The sequence below is a fragment of the Vigna umbellata genome, chromosome 10, assembly GCF_029865625.1.
Source record: "Vigna umbellata cultivar VRB3 chromosome 10, Vumbellata_1.0, whole genome shotgun sequence".
Taxonomy (NCBI): domain Eukaryota; kingdom Viridiplantae; phylum Streptophyta; class Magnoliopsida; order Fabales; family Fabaceae; genus Vigna; species Vigna umbellata.
In genome coordinates, this window is record NC_142174.1 from 19108184 (window position 1) to 19127749 (window position 19566).

Here is a 19566-nt window from a genome sequence, read left to right on the forward strand (position 1 = left end):
TTATATAAAGCACCATGTAACTAAACAACTATTTTTCCGATGTTCTCCGAAGATCCAAAGCATCTGATTAATAGGTACACAACTTTATATGGAAGGAAAAAATGTTACAAACAAAACTCTATGGTCGTTTTGAAGGTGGATGCAATAATAATAATATTATTATTATATGATCCAAGGTGTGGTAAAAAAAAGAAGATAGTTGTTTCGGTCGTGGGATTGAGTCACTGGACACCTTGGTTGTGGGATTGAGTCACTGAACACCTTCACAATTTGTCTTTTTGTCGTCCGGTCTCACTCTAATAAATGCGCACTAAATGCAACGTACCTACCACTTACCTTTGACCTGTATTTATAGTTTTTGTCATGAGTTTAGGATTAGTGAGAAGTTAATCAGAACCCAATAGCTCTAACCGCTACTTACCTTGATCATGGTCTTAATGACCCAAAGAACCTACTGACTGGTCTTAGTAACCTGTCCAGTTAGGTTGATCATATGTGGTCTTCCTTGGACCGTCCGGTCCGTATGGTACAATAGTGAACAATCAAAATTAACAAAATTGTTTCGAAATTAATTTTAATTTTAATTAAATTTAATTTAATAAAATATAAATTAAATTTTAATTTTAATTTTTTGTGAACAATAATTAAGAATAAATATTCGTTATTAAAAGATAATAAATATTGGTAACTATTAACTATTTAGCATGAATTTTATATGTTGAAAAATATATTTTTACCATTCCTAGAAAATGGTAAAAATTATAGTACATTCTAAACATCTATGTAGATTACTTGTAATTGGCACCTTTCTAATCTGTCAAGTCACTTTGTTATAACACAAGTTTCCAACTTGAGTTTACATTTTTCTTTTGCACTTTAAACCCAAATAAGGAAGAGAAAGAAAACCTCGAAAATACTTAAAATGGGTGATTGGTTAAGAGGTAGAAGACAATTGCATATTAATTTTAATATATACAGAGAAAAAGCAAGTGATAGGTACATTTATTCTTCTCTTTATGGGTGTGTATCACTGGTTGTGATCCTTACTTTACATGTATGTGAACATCATTTTGCCTAATTCAGCTTAGACAGCAAAAAGAGGCAACTAGAAGAAAGGAGAACAGAAACACAGAAGCATAGCAGATCCACAGGAGTTTGTATGCAAGCTTTCTTACTTTTGTCAAACAATCCAATCAGAAGCAGCATCACTATGACGTGACCAAGCTTCGTTTTCAGTTCATCCACAGTTTTTATATTCAGCCATTTTGGTCGTTCCTGAAAAGGAAAACCAACACACAGTAACAAACATCAACAGACAGTTACTCACAAAAACAAAATCCTCAGCCAGTGAAGTGACACATCGACAGAAAAGGCTGCAAGTTAAAACCGACAGATTTAAACTGATTTTATACAAAAGTTCTCATCTAGTTTTTCAAAAGTTTATCTTATCACAGCCTAAATCATGTTCTCTATCCATGTCTACTTTTCTGGTGGCTGTGTTTTGGTAAGTAGTTAAATTGAGTACTTATTATGCTTTGCTCACACAAGGACATATCTACTTAGATAAGGTTTGCCAAGAAGTATGATGTCCCAAAGGTAACCTTTAGAGTGAACAAACCAAAGAGACTTGATCTGTCAGAAGGTTTTTGATCTGGAAGAGAGCTTGCACTGCCAAGATTACTGACAAAGAGCTCATAGAGACCCATTCCAAAGACCAGCATCACAGTTCCTAAAAGATACACATCTAGATGAACAATAAAGCAAAAGTCAGAAAGAAGAACAACCCATAGAACAACAAAATCCAAACTTTACAAAAGAACAGAGAGAATAGATTAAAAGAAATCTACAACAGTACATTACCACTCTAAATCCCTTTTATAAAGCTAAAAAAATGCTTAATTTATATTTTACGAAAATGCCCTTGTGGAGTTTTATATATTTAATTTCATTCATGATAGGGACTAATGCAATTTATCATCAATGACGGTGAAAACGAAGAATATGCTATAAAATTAAGATAGAACTAGAAAAGAAGAACCCAATTGAAAAAACTCAATAGAGTTTAAATTTAGAGACACTCACCAATAGCTTCTATTAGCGTTTGAATTACTTTACTGCGGTTTACAAAGTATTCCATAAACGACGAGGTAACAAATACGCAGCCCTGTGTAATAAAAGGTCAATTGAAAAAATTATGCACTAAACCAGAATTTATCAGAGATAGCATAACAATTCTGATGTTTCTCAATTACTATAAATTGATTCCAATATCTCAACCACTTTAAGCAATGAAAAAAAATCCGTTAAAGCTTATTGATGTTCAATTAACTCAAACTTTTTCAAAATTGAAAGGAATTATTTGGAAAAAGGTAATATATCTCTGCTAGAAAGCTAGAGTTACCCACTTGAGACATATAAGATATATATGGGATAAAAGACACCTTTTAGACTTAAACTAATATGGAGAATCCAGTTTAGAATAGCAATCTCTTCGTGGGATTGTCTCATAGTTTAATTACTATATCAAGTAATTTATTCTACTAAATGTGAAATTTCTTACATTGTCAAACCCTTTTAAGAACAAAAATCTACAGCGACTTTCATTCTATCAATAAATAAACCAATTAGTACTAAAGTTAAATGAAGAAGCATGCTCCTACCCAAAAGATTACAGCGTGCCAGAAAACCTCACAATACTATGAGTAATCAAGTGTAAGTTTGAATCTCATGTTAAGAAAAAATAAGAAGATTGAGCAACATATAAGAAAAATTATCCACAAGTCCATTGTCTTATGGATAGGAGATAGTATATTAGTTTCTTATATACGTTGAATCATAGCTCGATGATGTCAAATTGTCAAATTTTCCTGGTGAATCTCCCTCAAAAAAGACCCAATAAACACTTGGAGTGTTGTATCTAATTTTGGTCTAAGGACTAACTAGTTAGATGAGATTGCCTCTTGACCTAAGTACTATGTTAAGTCTTTTATTAGTGACCATGCATTGCTTAGTTGAACCGAGGAATTAGGTGAGAATCTACCTTCAACATAGTTTTTAGCTTTAATCTTAAGAAAAAGGTTCAAGGCTATTATACATGCTTTGCTATGTAGGACTGTTGATGAACTGGCTGAGATACATGCTTTGGTACGTAGGACTGTTGGGACATTTCTAATGGCACTGTTTGCACTGGTTATATTGGACTTGGTGTCTGAATGAAAACAAGAATCTGGCTAATTGATGTTTATCAGAATAAAGATGTTTATCAGAAGTAATTGAATGACACATCCATAATTTTCAGAGTTCAGCATACTTAATTTGGACACTGAGGATTTTTTAGGTATACTCTGAAGAAGCTTTGAAGAAGGGATACACCAAAAATTGATGGCAAAAGAAAAATATAACTATCAAATACATTGATAAAATTAAGAAATACAAAGTTACCATATAAGCTTACAGAACAAGATTTCGTGGTATTCACTGAATACTTTAAAAAAAAAAGGAAACTTCATCTCAGAGAGTAGTCTAAATATTCTCCTAATAATACTTTACAAAAAGGAAAATTGAATGAAAGAAAGAATATGCTTAATGCAATGTTTTATATTGAGTCAGTAACAGGGTTCATAATTTTCTCTAGCTAGTATCGATTAAAAGGGTGACAATAGTTATGGTGAATTAGAGCAGATGCAAAGGACCTCCATAACAATGAGAAAGTAAACAAGAATGTATAAAAATCATACCTTGATAAAACAAAGAAATGATCCCATTAAAGACCCAAAAACTCCCAGAATAGCCATAAACCGGCACCTATAAATCGCCTACAGAATGAATAAAAAAAACACAGGACAATCAAGAACCATACGTAGAAACATTCCAACAACCCAAAATTGCAACAAAGAAGAAGAAAACCATGTTCACCTTCTCAATGCCTTCCTCTAAGGCCTCCAACTTCTCCGACTGTTCCTGAGTGACCACAGAATCATATCCAGACTTGGAAGCAACATGCGGCGGCGAAGAAAGATTCGCCGCAGAAGAAGAAACAGCGGATCCCGAGTTGCTGCAGACGCAACTGGGGATCCTGAGGCTTTGGCACCCGAACACAAAGACCCTTGTAATTCCATTTGAGGTCAAGATGAAATTTTGGGAGCGGATTAAAGGTGGTGAAGTTGGTGAGGGTGGTCGCACCAATGCCTGCGACAGTTTCATAGTCTGAGGAAGAAGTGAAGCAGTTAATGGCTAAGCGGAGTGAAGAAGTTGAGGAAAGTTGAGATGAGAGTGTGCTGTGTTATATCTGTGAGCCACAAAATTATGGAGTTGTACGTACAGTGAATCTTGTGTTGTGCCACTGGTCAGAACGTGAGAAGAGAGTGAGATTGGGAGTTTCACGGCACGAACCTATCTGCTACACCTGGAACCATAAAAATCTCCACGGACCTACAACCTTGGAAACTCGGAATTTACCCCGTACACGTGTTTCTTTACTAACGTTGGTCACCGCCGCCAAATTCAAGATATACTTTTGAATAAGTGATAAATTTCTTAAAAATAATTACAATTAACTGTGTTAAATTAAACATCTTTTAGAATGCAGTAGGAAAAAACATGTTTTTATATACTTTTCAATCATTGGTATTTCATATCAGATAAAGGAAATATCTAAAATTGGATATTACGTGGCAGCCTGTGACTAATTTGGGCCGGCCCATGAAATCATGACAAATGAGGCCCATAAAAATAATAAAAAGTGTTGTACGGTTTATTAAAATACAATGAGTATATTCGAGCAGGAAAAAGTAGTAATTGATAACTTCCTCGTCCAACTGCAAAGCCATTCCTGATTAAAGCTTCAAAGGCAGGAAATCTGCAAGAAAAGAGGAAGTGTGACTCGGTATTTGGCATGCAAGTTTGGTATTTTTACTTTTTTGTGCTATACTATATATTTGAAAACCATTCTTTATTTTATCACTTTCCTAATCAAGGTTAACAAAGAAGCGTAAGAAAAAAAAGTGTAAAAACAATTTTACTACTGACTTTACAGAAAGATTACAGACCAAGATACGTTGTTGGAGAGAGGCGCGACCAGCGTAGGAAAATATAAAAACCAAACATCATTAGTTAGCATAAGGTGGTAGGAGATAAATGCTTTAAAGGTAGGAAAGGAAGATACCAAAACCTTCCCACGAATTAGAGATAAAGAACCAGTTTTTGTGCAGTTCCCTACCTGACCAAGCTTTGCCAACCCCAACTCCTCCTTCTCAAGTAGTCTTTACCCACACCAAACATATAACTCCCAAATAACCCCACATGGGTTGATTTTTGGCTTCCATTCATCAACCTACCTCAATGCCGTCGTCCCACCGCGACCATGGCCAGGCGGCCGAGTACCAGAACCAGAACCAGAACCAGCACCAGCACCAGCACCAGCACCAGCACCAGCACCAGCACAGAAGAAAATTGGTAAACACTCATCATAGCGGCAACACACACCCTTTGGTCTGGCTGGCGGCAATTCTCTGCACAATCATAGCCATAGGTGTTGTAGTAGCAGGCATAGTGGTTTTCGTGGGTTACATGGTGATCCACCCCAGAATCCCTGTGATAAGCGTCACCAAGGCTCACCTTGATCTTCTAAGCAACGACTACGCGGGTCTTCTCCAAACCCAACTCACCATCATCGTGGTGGCCCAGAACGGGAACGCCAGGGCCCATTCAACCTTCTCCGACATAAACTTCAACCTCAGCTACCAGGGCCAGCCGATAGCAAGGATGATTGCCGAACCCTTTGATGTTCCCAAGAACAGCTCCAAGACTCTGAACTACGTTGTTCGGTCTGCTTCCATCCCCTTGACACCGGACCAGATGGAGGAAGTGGATGAGTCATGGAAGCGTGACGTGATAGGGTTTGACTTGAAGGGAAGCGCCAGAACAAGATGGAGAGTAGGAGCCTTAGGTTCGGTTAAGTTCTGGAGCAACTTGGAGTGTGAACTCAAGTTTCGCCCTTCCAATGGCAGTTACATTAAGCACTCACGCTGCACCTCTGAGTCCAAATGATTCTTAGTTCATTTTTCCTTCTCTGTAAACACAAATTTCCACAAAACAAAAACCAAAACTTCCTTCTCTTTCTGCATATTTTCCCCCACATAGATTTTTACGGATAATAAAATTCAGTATCTTTTAGATTCGTTGCTTTTGCAGGAGATATTTCAATCTGCTATAGCGATGTGACTCTGCATTCGACACTCTTTTTACGAAGCTTGTGGCTTTAATGGTATATAGTGAATAATCAATATTCTTCGTCTTTGTATCGAACAGGTTATGTTCAATTTAGTCATTCACCCCCCAAAAGACTAAATGGTTAACTTATCAAACAGTTTGTCTACTACAACATTCCTTCTTCTTCCTTTTTGTTGAATGGGATTTTGTAAAGGAAAAACTACAAATTTGAGAAATGAACCAAATTGAAAGGAAAAAACTATTTGAAAAAGATTGTCATTCACCGTCGAAGTTTAGGTATTCTCGTATTACCACTACACTTTAGTCAAGTAACAATCTTAGCTCTTAACTAAAAATAAGAAATACAAATTATTTATAAAAGAAGGAGATCAGGGAATTTGTACAATGAAAGAAATTTTCATTAGGAGAAAAGGGAAAGGGGATACAAATTTTACCAAAATTTTCATTATTGTTTCGTTCAGTGTTTGAAATCATTTTACCAAAATTTAGATATATTATAATTACTTAAAATATATAATAATAGTTTATGTTAACTGAAATTTATATTTAAAGAGATAATGTGATAAGTTTATGGGTTATCTTTAGTAGAATTTCATAAGATCTAACGGAATCAATTTTACTAAGAGAATAGCTTATTTCTGCAACGAAACAGAGTAAGAAATAAAAGAAACCAGAAAACAGGGACAATCGTGATCGTTTCAACAAGACACGTCACGTGACTCCGAATCTAGAAACTGATGTAACCGTCTTCAACTGAGGTGGTTATTTGAGATCCTAAATTTTCTCCTACTACCAACTTACACCTGAAAATTTATTATTTTATCGTAACATTTTATTTATTTTTATTATATTTATATAATATTATATTATTAAAATTTGGTGTAATTTTCTTCATCGATATATAGATAATATTTTTCAAATCATGACAAAAAAAAAACCAACGTTTTAAACTTAAAACAAACAAAACAAAAAATAACAAAATGTATTAAAAAAAGAAAGTTAAACACACACATCTAATTAAATATGATCTTGACAGTGGATCTAAGTTGGCACATATACCTTTTTATCAAATACAAATAAATACTTAACAAAATTATCAATTTATCTCGACTTATAATTTTGAATTTTGAGACCAATTCATACTTTTTTGTCATTTCAAATTTCAATAACTATTTCATTTGAAATATTCCATTTTTAATAATAAAATAATATTAAACTTAAATATTACACGACAATGAAATCATTTTAAAAATAACAAATTACGAAAAATAAGATTTATACTTGTAAAATTATTTGACTTGTCAATTGGTTTTCTTTCATCTTTTATTGGAATAGATATAAATAAAGTCTTCCTAATCTCACACTATTAAGGTAATCGTAAAAGAAAAAACATATACATAAAACAGACAACACAAAAGTAAGAATAAGCTAAAGTACCAAAAGATCATACATATATTTTTAAAACAATAATAATTCACATCCATATATAACTCAAACAACACATAATACAATTCCCATCAACCTTGAAGAACTCAAACTATTCGGATAGATGCGTTGATGTCGGATTCATAGGGAACTGCACCAGTGTATGGTGGAGCAACCTTGCCCAAAATAATAATAACCACATCCTCAACCACCACCAATAATCTCATACACCAAGGTTAATCCGTCAAACATCTATGGCCCTAACCAATGACCATAGACTAGGACATCCTGCTACTCTCCACGACATAATCACTCATCTCTACATGAAATAGGGTTATTGAGAGTGTTAGGATCATTCCTCAATCTAGGAGCCCCTATTTCAATACGTAACACAACATAACCAACTAGGATCTTCCTCCTTGGAATTCTTTTCACAAATGATACTTAAAATCCATACCTCATGTATAACATCATCATCACATCTCATACATAATCATATTCATATACATATACTTCACACAAACATTGCACACTATCACACGAAACCTCTCATTATACATTAAACAACCATAAATACTCTTACAAGTCATTAAAATACACATAATAACACAAATTTTTTATAGCATCTTGATACTCACATTTAGGTAAGAAAAAAAACTTTGAAACTCTCATCAACAGCTTCGGAAGGGTCCAAACCCCCCAAAACGACTTAAAGAACGTCCAAAATGGACATCTAATGTTAAGATATGCCAAATATTCTATTAAAGGATATTTAGGCAATCAAATATTGTGTTAGTTATAATTTAGATATTATTATAATTTGTGCAGATTTGTGCACATGTCATTCCTTTAATAGATGAAGAATTATAGGATCCTTGAATGTATATATATGGTACTCTACTCTTTGAAATAATACATCAAAATTATTCTTTAAACCTTTTATTATGGTATCAGAGTCAAACACTGATATCCTCTATAATATAGGAATCAGTGCTTTTTTTATTGAATATTTCTGATGGCTTCTTCCGATGACAATTAATCGGAGAAACATGATTCTGAAACTTCCGCTGCTTCCAAGAGTTATATTTCTACTGCTGCTGGATTTGTGACCAAGTCAGATATATCTAACTCTGCCCTTAACATTTCTGTTGTTACTAAGGGTAGTGATTGGATAATTGATTCGGGTGCTACTGATCATATGACTTGTGATCCTCATATATTTACTAATTTTTCCTCTAATTGTTCTAAAAAAGTTATTATTAATGCCAATGGGGTCTCATCTCCTATTGAAGGTATAGGTAATATATCTCTTTCACCCTCCTTATCGATTTCTAATGTTTTATTTATTCCTACATTAAAATGTAATCTTATCTCCGTCAGCAAGTTAACCAAATCACATTCTTATGTTGCCTTGTTTTACCCAACCCATTGTCTTTTTCAGATCATCCATTCCAAGGAGAATATTGCTAGTGGTAGAGAGAGTGAAGGACTGTATTATCTTGAAAATGTCTCACAATCAAACCATAAAAAAGGATTGGCTTGTCTTGCGAACAATCACATACAAGATAAAGAAAAAAGAAATTTGGTTGTGGCATAGACAGTTAGGACATCCCTCTTTTGGTTATTTAAAAAAATTATTTCCATCACTATTTCATAAATGCAATATTTCTAATTTTTTTTGTGAAACTTGTGTTTTGGCAAAAAATCATCATGTTGTGTTCCTTTAAGCAATTACAAAACTGATTTTCCTTTTTCATTAATTCACACATATGTTTAGGGCCCTGTCCCGCAATCTACACTTAATGGAAAAAAATGGTTTATCAATTTTGTTGATGATTGTACTCGGGTAACCTGGGTATATTTGCTTAAATATAAAAGTGATGTGTGTGATATGGTTCGTTCCTTCTATCATCTGATTGTTACACAATTTAACACATCTATTAAGGTCATTCGATCAGACAATGGAGGGGAATATTTTAAAACTGAATTAATAGAGGTCATGAACTCTAAAGGCATCTTGCATCAAACTACATGTCCTTATTCACCACAACAAAATGGAGTGGCTGAGAGGAAAAATAGACATATATTATAGGTCACAATATCACTTTTGATAGATGGTAATGTCCCATCTCATTTATGGGGTGAGGCTGTGAGCTCTGTCGTTTATTTAATTAATCGAACCCCTTCTAATGTGCTTAACTTTCGAAGGCCTTTTGATGTGTTGTCTGATCATTGTATCCTTCCTCCCATAGTTTATTTACCACCTCATATTGTTGTATGTGTTATATATGTTCACTTACACCCACATCAATGTACAAAGCTTGAAGAACGACCGATCAAATGTGTTTTTGTTGGGTATGGATCAATTCAAAAAGGTTATCGTGCTTACCATCCACATCAAAGAAAATTTATATTTCTATGGATGTGACATTTAATGAGCATGAATTTTTTTATGTTGATTCTCCACTTCAGGGAAGCAATGAAAGTGAAGTGCATAATCATGATGTTGGTATGTTTGATTGTGAAGATAAATTATCATGTGAGGATCATTCTGTAGGAATTGAGCCAATCCTAAATATGGACCCTTCTTTTCTGGATAATACAGTGTCTTCTGATCATAACCAATTGGCTCAATCTTCTCCACAGGTTCAGCTTGACTCTTCATAGGTACCTTCTGATCCTATCTCTAATAATACTAATTTAGATGAAATTGATCATGGAATTTATTCTTGTCTGCGTGAGACCACCAGTACACCAAACACTAAGTCTACTACTGTTCAATATATTCTTCCACCTCGTTTTAACCGTGGTCAACCTCTAGTTAAATATGAACCAGACCTCCAAGCCAAAGTTAAATATCCCATTAGTAAATATGTGTCATCTCACAGGTTATCTCAATCATATGCATCATTTGTATCTCAATTATCTTCAATTTCTATTCCTAGTAATGTACAAGAAGCTTTGGCAGATCCTAGATGGATCGAAGCAATGGTTGAGGAGATGGCAGCTTTAGAAAAAAACAACACTTGGGATCTCGTGTCCTTACCAAGAGGGAAGAAAATTGTGGGCTGCAAATGAGTCTTTACAATTAATCATAAAGCTGGTGGAACTATTGAGAGGTATAAAGCACGACTTGTGGCTAAAGGTTACACTCAATTTTATGGTGTAGATTACCAAGAGACGTTCGCACCGGTAGCCAAGCTCAATACTGTGAGAATACTTTTGTCGCTAGCTGCAAACCAAGATTGGCTTCTTCTACAATTTGATGTGAAAAATGCTTTCCTACACAGAGAAATTTCAGAAGAAATTTATATGGATTCTCCACCAGGCATGACTGATTCAATTGGAATGAAGGTTTGCAAATTAAAGAAGGCTCTATATGGATTAAAACAATCCCCAAGAGCATGGTTTGGAAGGTTTACCAAGTATATGAAGGCTTTTGGCTATAGAGCAAGTAACTCTGATCACACCTTATTTTTTAAGAGAGGAAAAGGAAAAATTACAGCTTTGATTATATATGTAGATGACATGATTGTTACAGGAAATGACCAAGATGAGATTTCTAGTTTACAACAATACCTTGCATCTGAATTTGAGATGAAACAACTTGGAAACCTCAAATATTTTTTGGGTATTGAAGTAGCTAGATCAAAACATGGTATTTTTCTATGTCAAAGAAAATATACTATTGATTTACTATCGGAAACTGGGCTACTTGGGAGTAAACCAGCTCATACACCAATTGAACAAAATCATAAACTCTTTCAATACTCAAATTCAGCAAGCATAGACAGAGGAAGATACCAAAGGCTGGTAGGAAAATTAATTTATTTGTGCCATACACGTCCAGATATCACCTATGTAGTGAATGTTGTTAGTCAATTTATACATGACCCACAGAAGCTTCATATGGATGTTGTTGAAAGGATTTTGAGATATTTGAAGTTCGCTCCTGGAAAAGGAATTTTGTTCTCAAATCATGAAAACTTAAAGGTAGAAGAGTACACTGATGCAAATTGGGCAGGTTCAAAAGATGATAGAAGATCTACCTCTAGATACTTTACTTTCGTAGGAGGGAATCTTGTAACTTGGAGGAGTAAAAAACAACCTGTAGTAGCAAGATCTAGTGCTGAAGCAAAATTCAAAGGCATGGCACTGGGTGTATGTGAACTTTTGTGGATTAAAAATGTGCTATCAGATTTGGGCTTTAAACAAAATGAAGTTATGAGTTTGTACAGTGACAATACTTCGGCTATAGCAATTTCTCACAATCCTGTGCAACATGATAGAACAAAGCATGTGGAGATTAATAGACATTTCATCAAAGAGAAGCTTGAAGCTGGAATAATTTCATTTCCTTTTGTAAGATCAGAATTGCAGTTGGCTGATGTTCTCACCAAAGGAGTGTCAAGAAGATTGTTTAATGAGTCTCTATTCAAGTTGGGAATGTGTGATATCCATGCACCAACTTAAGTGGGGGTGTTAAGATATGCCAAATATTCTATTAAAGGATATTAGGCAATCAAATATTGTGTTAGTTATAATTTAGATATTATTATAATTTGTGCAGATTTGTGCACATGTCATTCCTTTAATAGATGATGAATTATAGGATCGTTGAATGTGTATATATGGTACTCTACTCTTTGAAATAATACATCAGAATTATTTTTTAAACCTTTTATTATCTAAAACCCTGAAAACCCTTCCAAAATGGGTGCAGTGGCGCCTAGGGGCTAGCGCTCAGCACTGGCACCTCTAGAAATAACCTGTTTGGGCGATTAGGCGTTATCAGCAAAGCAAACCCCAACCCACTTTGTACACTTCTCTCACAACTTCTATTTTACACAACCAACCCTTTCTCAACAACTCACTTATTGAAACCCCCAATTTAAGATTCAAAAACCAACAAAGACCATCATCATTCACTCCCTCAAGGTTCAATTGTATTCTCCAACCAATTATACATCAAATTCACTATTTCAAGCAATCAAAATAAGCACAATTAACAAACAACTTCAGCAAAGCTCTTTTAATATTATACCAAGCATTTTTTAATTAAATTCACATAATCAAGTCATTATACAACCTAATTTCAACAAGCTCAATGCGTCAATTCAATTAACCATACCAACACATATTATTAGTATACTTAAAACTTAAAAATAAGGTATTTAGCTTTCCTTACCTTTTTGGAAACTCCAAATAGCTCTAGAGAACACTATACTCTCCACCCTCAGCTCAAAGAGACCAAACAACACCTACAGACCTTGAAAACATGATCAGGTTATACCATTAAAACCACTGATCATTAAAGAACCTGAGGAAAAGCTCAAACCATACATGCAGCAAAAGAAACCTCACATGCATTGAAAAATGTGAAACTAAAGAAAAGAGTAGAAAATTAACTTATTCTATTTGAGAAACTGATCAGATAGATTTGAAGATCTCACCGCGAGGATCATACAAACGGTCTCTGATCTTCAAACATATGAACAATGTATAAGAACCCTTAGAAAGAAGGCAAAAGACTCTAGAAAAGTGATTTCGAGAGAGATAGTGTGTTTTAAAATAATGAAACTCAAACAACTCATTTTATATTAAAACCTTTTAATATTAAAACAATAGAGTTCCATTAGTTTTAAATCATTATCACTTCTAAAATATCATTTTCTATGTCTTTACATCATTTACCAAAATACCTAATCAACTTTTTTTATGTACGAAAATATCATTCATAAATAATTCAGTATTATATTATTATTACTATTATTATATTATTATATATTATTACTAATCTTATTATTACTAACCTTATAATTATTATTAATATATATTATTATTGTATATATTATTATTCTTAATATTATTATCAGTATTATTATTATATATTATTATTTATATATAATACTAAAATTATTATTACTAATACAATTATTATTGTATAATCATAATAATACTATTATTATTGTTATATATTATTATTATTATTATCATTATAATTACTGTTATTATATATTATAATTACCATTCTACTATTATTATATATTATTATTATTATTATTATAAAATATACATTATTGTTATTGTATATTATTATTATACAATATTATTATTTGAATTGTTAGTAAAGTTAGTATTAGTATTGTTAGATTTATTTTAATAGTATTATCAGTAGTATTAATAGTAAAAGTTAAATTATTATTAGTATCAGTATTATTATTCTTAGATTTGTTGATATTTGTGTTAAATAATAATTATTTTGAGAAATAACTTTATTCTATAAAATAATATTTGTTGACATATTTATATATAATAATGTTATTTGAAGGAAAAACTGAAAATGAAATTTATCATTTAACACTTAATTAATAATTATACTAAAGTAATAATTTAAATTAATAATAATTACTGAATTACAATGCTAAATTCAAATTATATATAACAGATAATTAATAATAATAATAATAAATAATAGATAATATAAATATTCTAAGGAAAAACTGAAAATAAAATTTACCGCTTAATTCATAGTTATTTTTATAATAATTACAAAATTAAAATAATTATTAAATTACAATTATAGATAATAAATAATTATAGATAATGGACAATAAATAATATAGATAATAATTTTATTTTATAAAAAATTGAAAATGAAATTTACCACTTAACTACAAATTTTCCACTTAATTAATAATTATATTAATAATAATGACTGAATTACAGTAATTGTTGAATTATAATTATAAATAATAGATAATTATAGATAATATAATCGATAATACAGATGATAATTTAATTTTAAGGAAAAATTAACATTAAAATTTATCACCTAACTATAAATTTACCACTTAATTAATAATCACATTAATATTAATAACTATATGTATTATTCTCAAATTTACTCACAGGATAAGTTAGAAAAAAATAATTAATAATTATATTAATATTAATAATTATTTTTATCACTTTCAAATTCCTTAAAAATATAATTATATTACTTACATGCACCTAAGTCACAAATAAATCTAAAGTGTCATTAATCTCTTTTTTTTCAAAATTTGAAAACTCTCTTACTCTCGTTTGTGTTTTCATTAGTCTTCTCACTCTCAAACCTCTTTACTCTTTTTTCTGCTCTGAATCCCTGAAATTCCATTTCTCTCTTCTCCAAACGTAAATGTGTTGTTGGAATAGTGCACAATTTCAATATTTCTTATATAATGTATAATTCATAGTTTTGAAAATCATGCTTCTAACTCTCAATGTGAAACCACCGTATACTTTATCCAAATAAAACTAAATTGATTTTTTTTTTTAAAATAATTGAATCTAAACATTATCAGCACCAAACATGACTAAAATTGAAAGTTTTACTGAAAGAATATTAGTCAAATTCCCAATAGAATCATGGAACAAATAAAGGAAATTTCTCTATTGAGATAAGGTTTATGTAAAGTGTAAAATACATCTTTACATTTTACGTGGCAGGTCGAGGAAGATTTCATTGCCACCTATTCATCATGAATCTCTTCAAACTCAAGCTCTACATAGGTTGTCTTTGCACGCAGCAGGCTCTTCTTCTTCCTTTCACTTGTCTTTCTCTTTCGGCTTTTCCTTCTGCTCTGCTCAGTAGTAAGTCTCTTACTCTCTTCCTGCCAACGTATTTTTCCACACTTTCGCTTCAATGTCTTTTTCTTTTTCCCGGTTTTGTTTCATCGTTTTGGAATCACCACCTTTCAAAGGTTTGACCTTCTCTTTTCCCGAGCTTTCAGCTCACATCCAAATTGGCTTTCACGTTTTTGGTTATCTGGGTCTTGATCATTTCTGTAAATGTTCGTTCTTCTCGTGAATTCATTGTCGTGGAAGATATTTCAATTTTCAAGTTATGCTATTGCGCGTGGATGGTTATGGTTAGTTTCATCAAAGTGACTTTCTAGTATTTTTCACATTTAGCCTTATTCTATCAATCGCAGTTCGTGCAGTTATTTGATGGCACGGCATTTGGTGAAAGTTCAATGGTAAAGACTGATATAGTTCAAGAAAAGTTCCTGTTTTTGCCATTGATATAGGATACAGGGTAATCTACTTTAGCTTCTCTTTGGTGCCCCTTTCATCGGTATCCCTGCTAGACATGCAGAGGGGTTTGAGGGTTTTTATCATGTTTTCTTGGTCCTCTCTCCTGATGCTCGAGTAGATTCTCTTAATATAGACTTCTAATATACTTTTGTCTGTCATCCTTGATACCGTGGACACTAGACGGTATAGGCTTGAGCTTTTAGTAAATTTCTGATTCTGGAACTGGGTTCCCTCTTTTTACTAGTTCATGAAATCCAATAAACACATAGAGTACACCAACAGACTCAGTAAAAGGTTTTCTGTTATAATCCTTTGCCCAACTGGCATCATTATTGTTTATTGACTATTGGATTCTGAATATGGGTTTCATCCAACATAGAAGAATTCTTCCAATTATTCGGTCATAGTAAGTTAAGGGATTTTATGTGCAAATGATGAGACGTTAGTTTGATCATTCACTAATGTGATGTATTCATCTTCAGCAAATACCATTTGACCTATGAATAAAAGATGCATCTGTTTTGTAGGCAAATTCAGTATTCTGCTTAAATAACTTACACAATTCAATTATCTGTAATAATAGTTTGCGGGAAGCGGTCATTAGGAAAAAAGAGTTGTTTAACTAGTGTTGTGTTAGTAGTTAAAATCAAGACCAACTCCTAAATTTAAGGATCACACTTTGAATTTGATTTGAATGTTAGTATAATTCTTTGGAGTGATATATAACTTTTAGAATTGGACAAAGTGAAACTAGTTAGAGGACCAGTTAGCTAAAGTAGTCAACCAGATAAATAGTAGAGTAAGGGAAAAGGAAGCATTCTGTCTTGTATAATTTAAGAAGACTGAGCAATAAGTTTGTTGTGAAAGTACAGATGTCCTTGAAAGAGGAGAACTCTTTCTCTTTTTTTCTATCCTATAGCAATAAAATCAATCGTTGGATTCCTAACTATAAGAGTGAAAGCCATCCAGTTTTTACTGAAAAGCCTTTTTGTTGTAATATGAGATGAATTTCCTATTTCTAACGAAGTCTGTTGGGTCTAGTCCAAAAACAATGACACAATTCTTTACTTAAATCTTAAGGTCATGTGTTATTGGATCTTTTACCTTTATATAATGTTCTACCTTTTCATTTATATATCTATATCTAATGTGGGACTTGTTCTACCTTTTCATTTATATATCTATATCTAATGTGGGACTTGGACTCACACTTAGATCTTTATAGTTGCACAATTGCCACCAAAGACGTGTGCTTTACTCTATTTAGTCCAGTGAAGCTTAACAATTCTCTGCTTATTGATATTTAGTCCTCAGCAATTTTTTCTCATGAATTTATTGATATTGCAGGATGCTGCATGGTGAAACACTATGGACATTTTCAACATGTAATGCTGGAGGAGGAAGAGCTTTCATTTTACTAATAAATGGCGTTGATTTTGGAGCTATTGGCCAACATAATACTCTTGGTGACGAAGCCTTTCTCTCTCCTTAATCTGGCATTCTGGTTTGGTATCAAAATCGCATTAACTGTCATATATACTTGGACGGAGTTGATCAGGACTACTATTAGCGTCTATGTAAACATAGTATTAAGTGTTATCACATGGACATGTGGGCTTATTTCCCTGCCTGCAAGAGCAGTGAATGTCTTTCAAAAGGAGAGGCAGGTTAGTTTTCATTTGGTATTCATTTTCCCGTAAATCAAAAAATGTTTAATTTGGAATTACTGATTTTCATATCAGCATAGTACAAATTAATTTGGCTCAAATAAGATTCCAACACCTTCCCTTTCATAATGCTGAAGAACGGTATAGAGCTGGATTGATAGGGTTTATGTTCTTCCTTCAAACCTACTATTCCCCCCTCATCTTCCGATGATTTCTCACCCTTATTAACAGAATTTTTCCCCTTCAACAGATGATGGTTTCCTGTTTTTCATCTGTATTAGCAAATCTTTGACGTGAACCATAGCAGATTTTAATTCTACCAGTTGCAGGCCTTGCACAGTGGCAGTTTTCTCCAATGCTTCCCCCTATTCTTCATCATTATTTGGGATCCAGCAGGTAGGACCTATTTATTAGGAACTAAGAATTGGAAAGAAAGAAAAAAGGAAGATTTTTATTCAATAGGATGGATAGAACAAAAAATTGGAGAGAAATCTCTCCACCAAAGGTTTCCCCTTCACAAGGGATTTCTGCATTCTCAAAGAACATGCTTAGTTTACAATAAAGACAAGCCTAGATCTCTCCTATCCTTCTTCCCTTATTTATATTTAGCTAACAACTAACTCATTAATGTGTTGATTGAAGTTTGAAGATTTAGCACTAAATATAGCACTAAAGAAGCTTGGAGAGGAGAACTACACCATATGGAACCATTCCTTTGATAGGCTAAATACATGTTAAGTTTTGTTTCATTTGGTTGGCTTATGTTTTTGCCTGTTGATCTTCCCCTTCTTTGATCATCATCGTTATCAAGAATTGGGGGGAGTCGGTTGATGCAGTTAGAGTGGCCACCGCCTTATTCTTCTCCATTTCTCCCTAAGCATGTAGTTTATCTTATGCTTAGATCCAATGGAGGTTATGTTGTTATTGCAGCTAGAACAAAAACTGCATGAAATGAAGATAGAGCTGGAGAATCTGGTGAGGGAGAAGAAAGAACTTCAAGAACATTTTCAAATGGCTGTGAAAGAGCGCAGAATGGTGGAAATACTATTGGCAGAGATTGAAGAGGAGCATGATATGGCCATTGCAAAAATTGAAAAGTTAGAGGGAAAGGTAAATATATAATATTCATGCAACTGGGTTGTATTACCTGCATGATGGAATAGTTTTTCCTCACTTGATGTCTTGTCTGTGACTCGTGTCTCTTGGCAGTTGCGGGATCAGAGAAATGAAAATCTTCGGCTGAAAGAAATTCGAGAAAAGGGCTCCAGAGATGAAAACAAAAGTGAGAAATTCAATAAGATTTCCCTTCAAGATCTTCGAACGAGCAAAGATATTGGGGAAGATGAGAGCAAAACCAGAAGTGAGTTGCTTAAACTCTTGAAAACCGGTTCAAAGTCAGGGTCAGTTAATCCCGAAATGATCACAAAGGATGTAGAAACGATGGAAACACTAGCACTGGACCATCATCGAGACATTGCTCTGTCACAATCACTTTTCACTGCCCTTATGTCACTTGTGGTTGGAGTCACTGTGTGGGAAGCTGAGGATCCTTGCATGCCTCTTGTGGTGGCTCTCTTTGCCGTAGTAGGCATGTCCTTGAAGAGTGTGGTGCAGTTTTTCTCCTCCATTAGAAACAAGCCTGCATCTGATGTTGTTGCACTTTTAAGTTTCAATTTGTTTATTCTTGGCACTCTATCCTACCCTACCTTACCTAAGGTTGTTCGCATGCTGGCACCACTAGTTTTGCGTCCTATGGATCAACCATAACCATGATCCGGTTTGATCTCTTTTTCTTTAGCTACATATTGCTGCTTCTTTTCTTTTCTGTTGTATGATATCACGTGCAGTGTAATCTGAAATTTAAGTTCTTTTACTGCTTGTACAATATGAGGAATGTATGTTATCTGGTGTGTCTGTGTTGAGATATTCTGTTTTCTCAGTTTCCAGCTAGGAAACAAGATTTTGTGTTATTTACCATTTTCCAGAGCTCACAAAAAGTTGTTCTTTTGTTTATGTAATATTTTACAGCATTAATCTTGTTGTTATCTCCATGTCTTTCTATCTTATCAATCACGTCGTTTTGCACTTGTTTCTTTTCTTTTCATCTCTTTATCATACACACAAAACACAATACGATTTCTCGCTTTGTCACTTTCTTAAAATG

At 33.3% G+C, this 19566-nt stretch overlaps 3 protein-coding genes across 3 annotated transcripts; 2 read left to right on the plus strand and 1 right to left on the minus strand.

Annotated features, from left to right (window-relative positions):
* Positions 1–942: 942 nt before the first annotated feature.
* Positions 943–4352, minus strand: LOC148192096 (uncharacterized). The gene is made up of 5 exons (XM_088100968.1): positions 3916–4352; positions 3738–3815; positions 2083–2164; positions 1602–1744; positions 943–1275 (listed from the first exon to the last, which is right to left on the minus strand). Exons 1-5 carry the CDS (start codon positions 4201–4203, stop codon positions 1075–1077), a joined length of 792 nt encoding a protein of 263 aa, XP_087957094.1. The 5' UTR covers positions 4204–4352; the 3' UTR covers positions 943–1074.
* A 199-nt stretch (positions 4353–4551) lies between these two features.
* LOC124823633 (NDR1/HIN1-like protein 12) lies at positions 4552–6369 on the plus strand. The gene has a single exon (XM_047295891.2). It carries the CDS (start codon positions 5341–5343, stop codon positions 6046–6048), a length of 708 nt encoding a protein of 235 aa, XP_047151847.1. The 5' UTR covers positions 4552–5340; the 3' UTR covers positions 6049–6369.
* Positions 6370–15152: 8783 nt separating this feature from the next.
* Positions 15153–19324, plus strand: LOC148192097 (coiled-coil protein). Its single transcript, XM_088100925.1, has 4 exons — positions 15153–15291; positions 17083–17402; positions 18333–18512; positions 18612–19324. The coding sequence occupies exons 2-4, from the start codon at positions 17160–17162 to the stop codon at positions 19167–19169; spliced, it is 981 nt and encodes a 326-aa protein (XP_087957051.1). The 5' UTR covers positions 15153–15291; positions 17083–17159; the 3' UTR covers positions 19170–19324.
* The last annotated feature ends 242 nt before the right edge of the window (positions 19325–19566 follow it).

Coding starts and splice junctions, on each gene's coding strand:
- LOC148192097 (XM_088100925.1), top strand. CDS start 17,160: ATGGCGTTGATTTTGGAGCTATTGGCCAACATAATACTCTTGGTGACG. Junction 17,403..18,332: donor TCTTTCAAAAGGAGAGGCAG/GTTAGTTTTCAT, acceptor TTGTTATTGCAG/CTAGAACAAAAACTGCATGA. Junction 18,513..18,611: donor TTGAAAAGTTAGAGGGAAAG/GTAAATATATAA, acceptor GTCTCTTGGCAG/TTGCGGGATCAGAGAAATGA.
- LOC124823633 (XM_047295891.2), top strand. CDS start 5,341: ATGCCGTCGTCCCACCGCGACCATGGCCAGGCGGCCGAGTACCAGAAC.
- LOC148192096 (XM_088100968.1), bottom strand. CDS start 4,203: ATGAAACTGTCGCAGGCATTGGTGCGACCACCCTCACCAACTTCACCA. Junction 1,745..2,082: donor AACGCTAATAGAAGCTATTG/GTGAGTGTCTCT, acceptor TTGTTCATCTAG/ATGTGTATCTTTTAGGAACT. Junction 1,276..1,601: donor TTGGTTTGTTCACTCTAAAG/GTTACCTTTGGG, acceptor TTTCCTTTTCAG/GAACGACCAAAATGGCTGAA.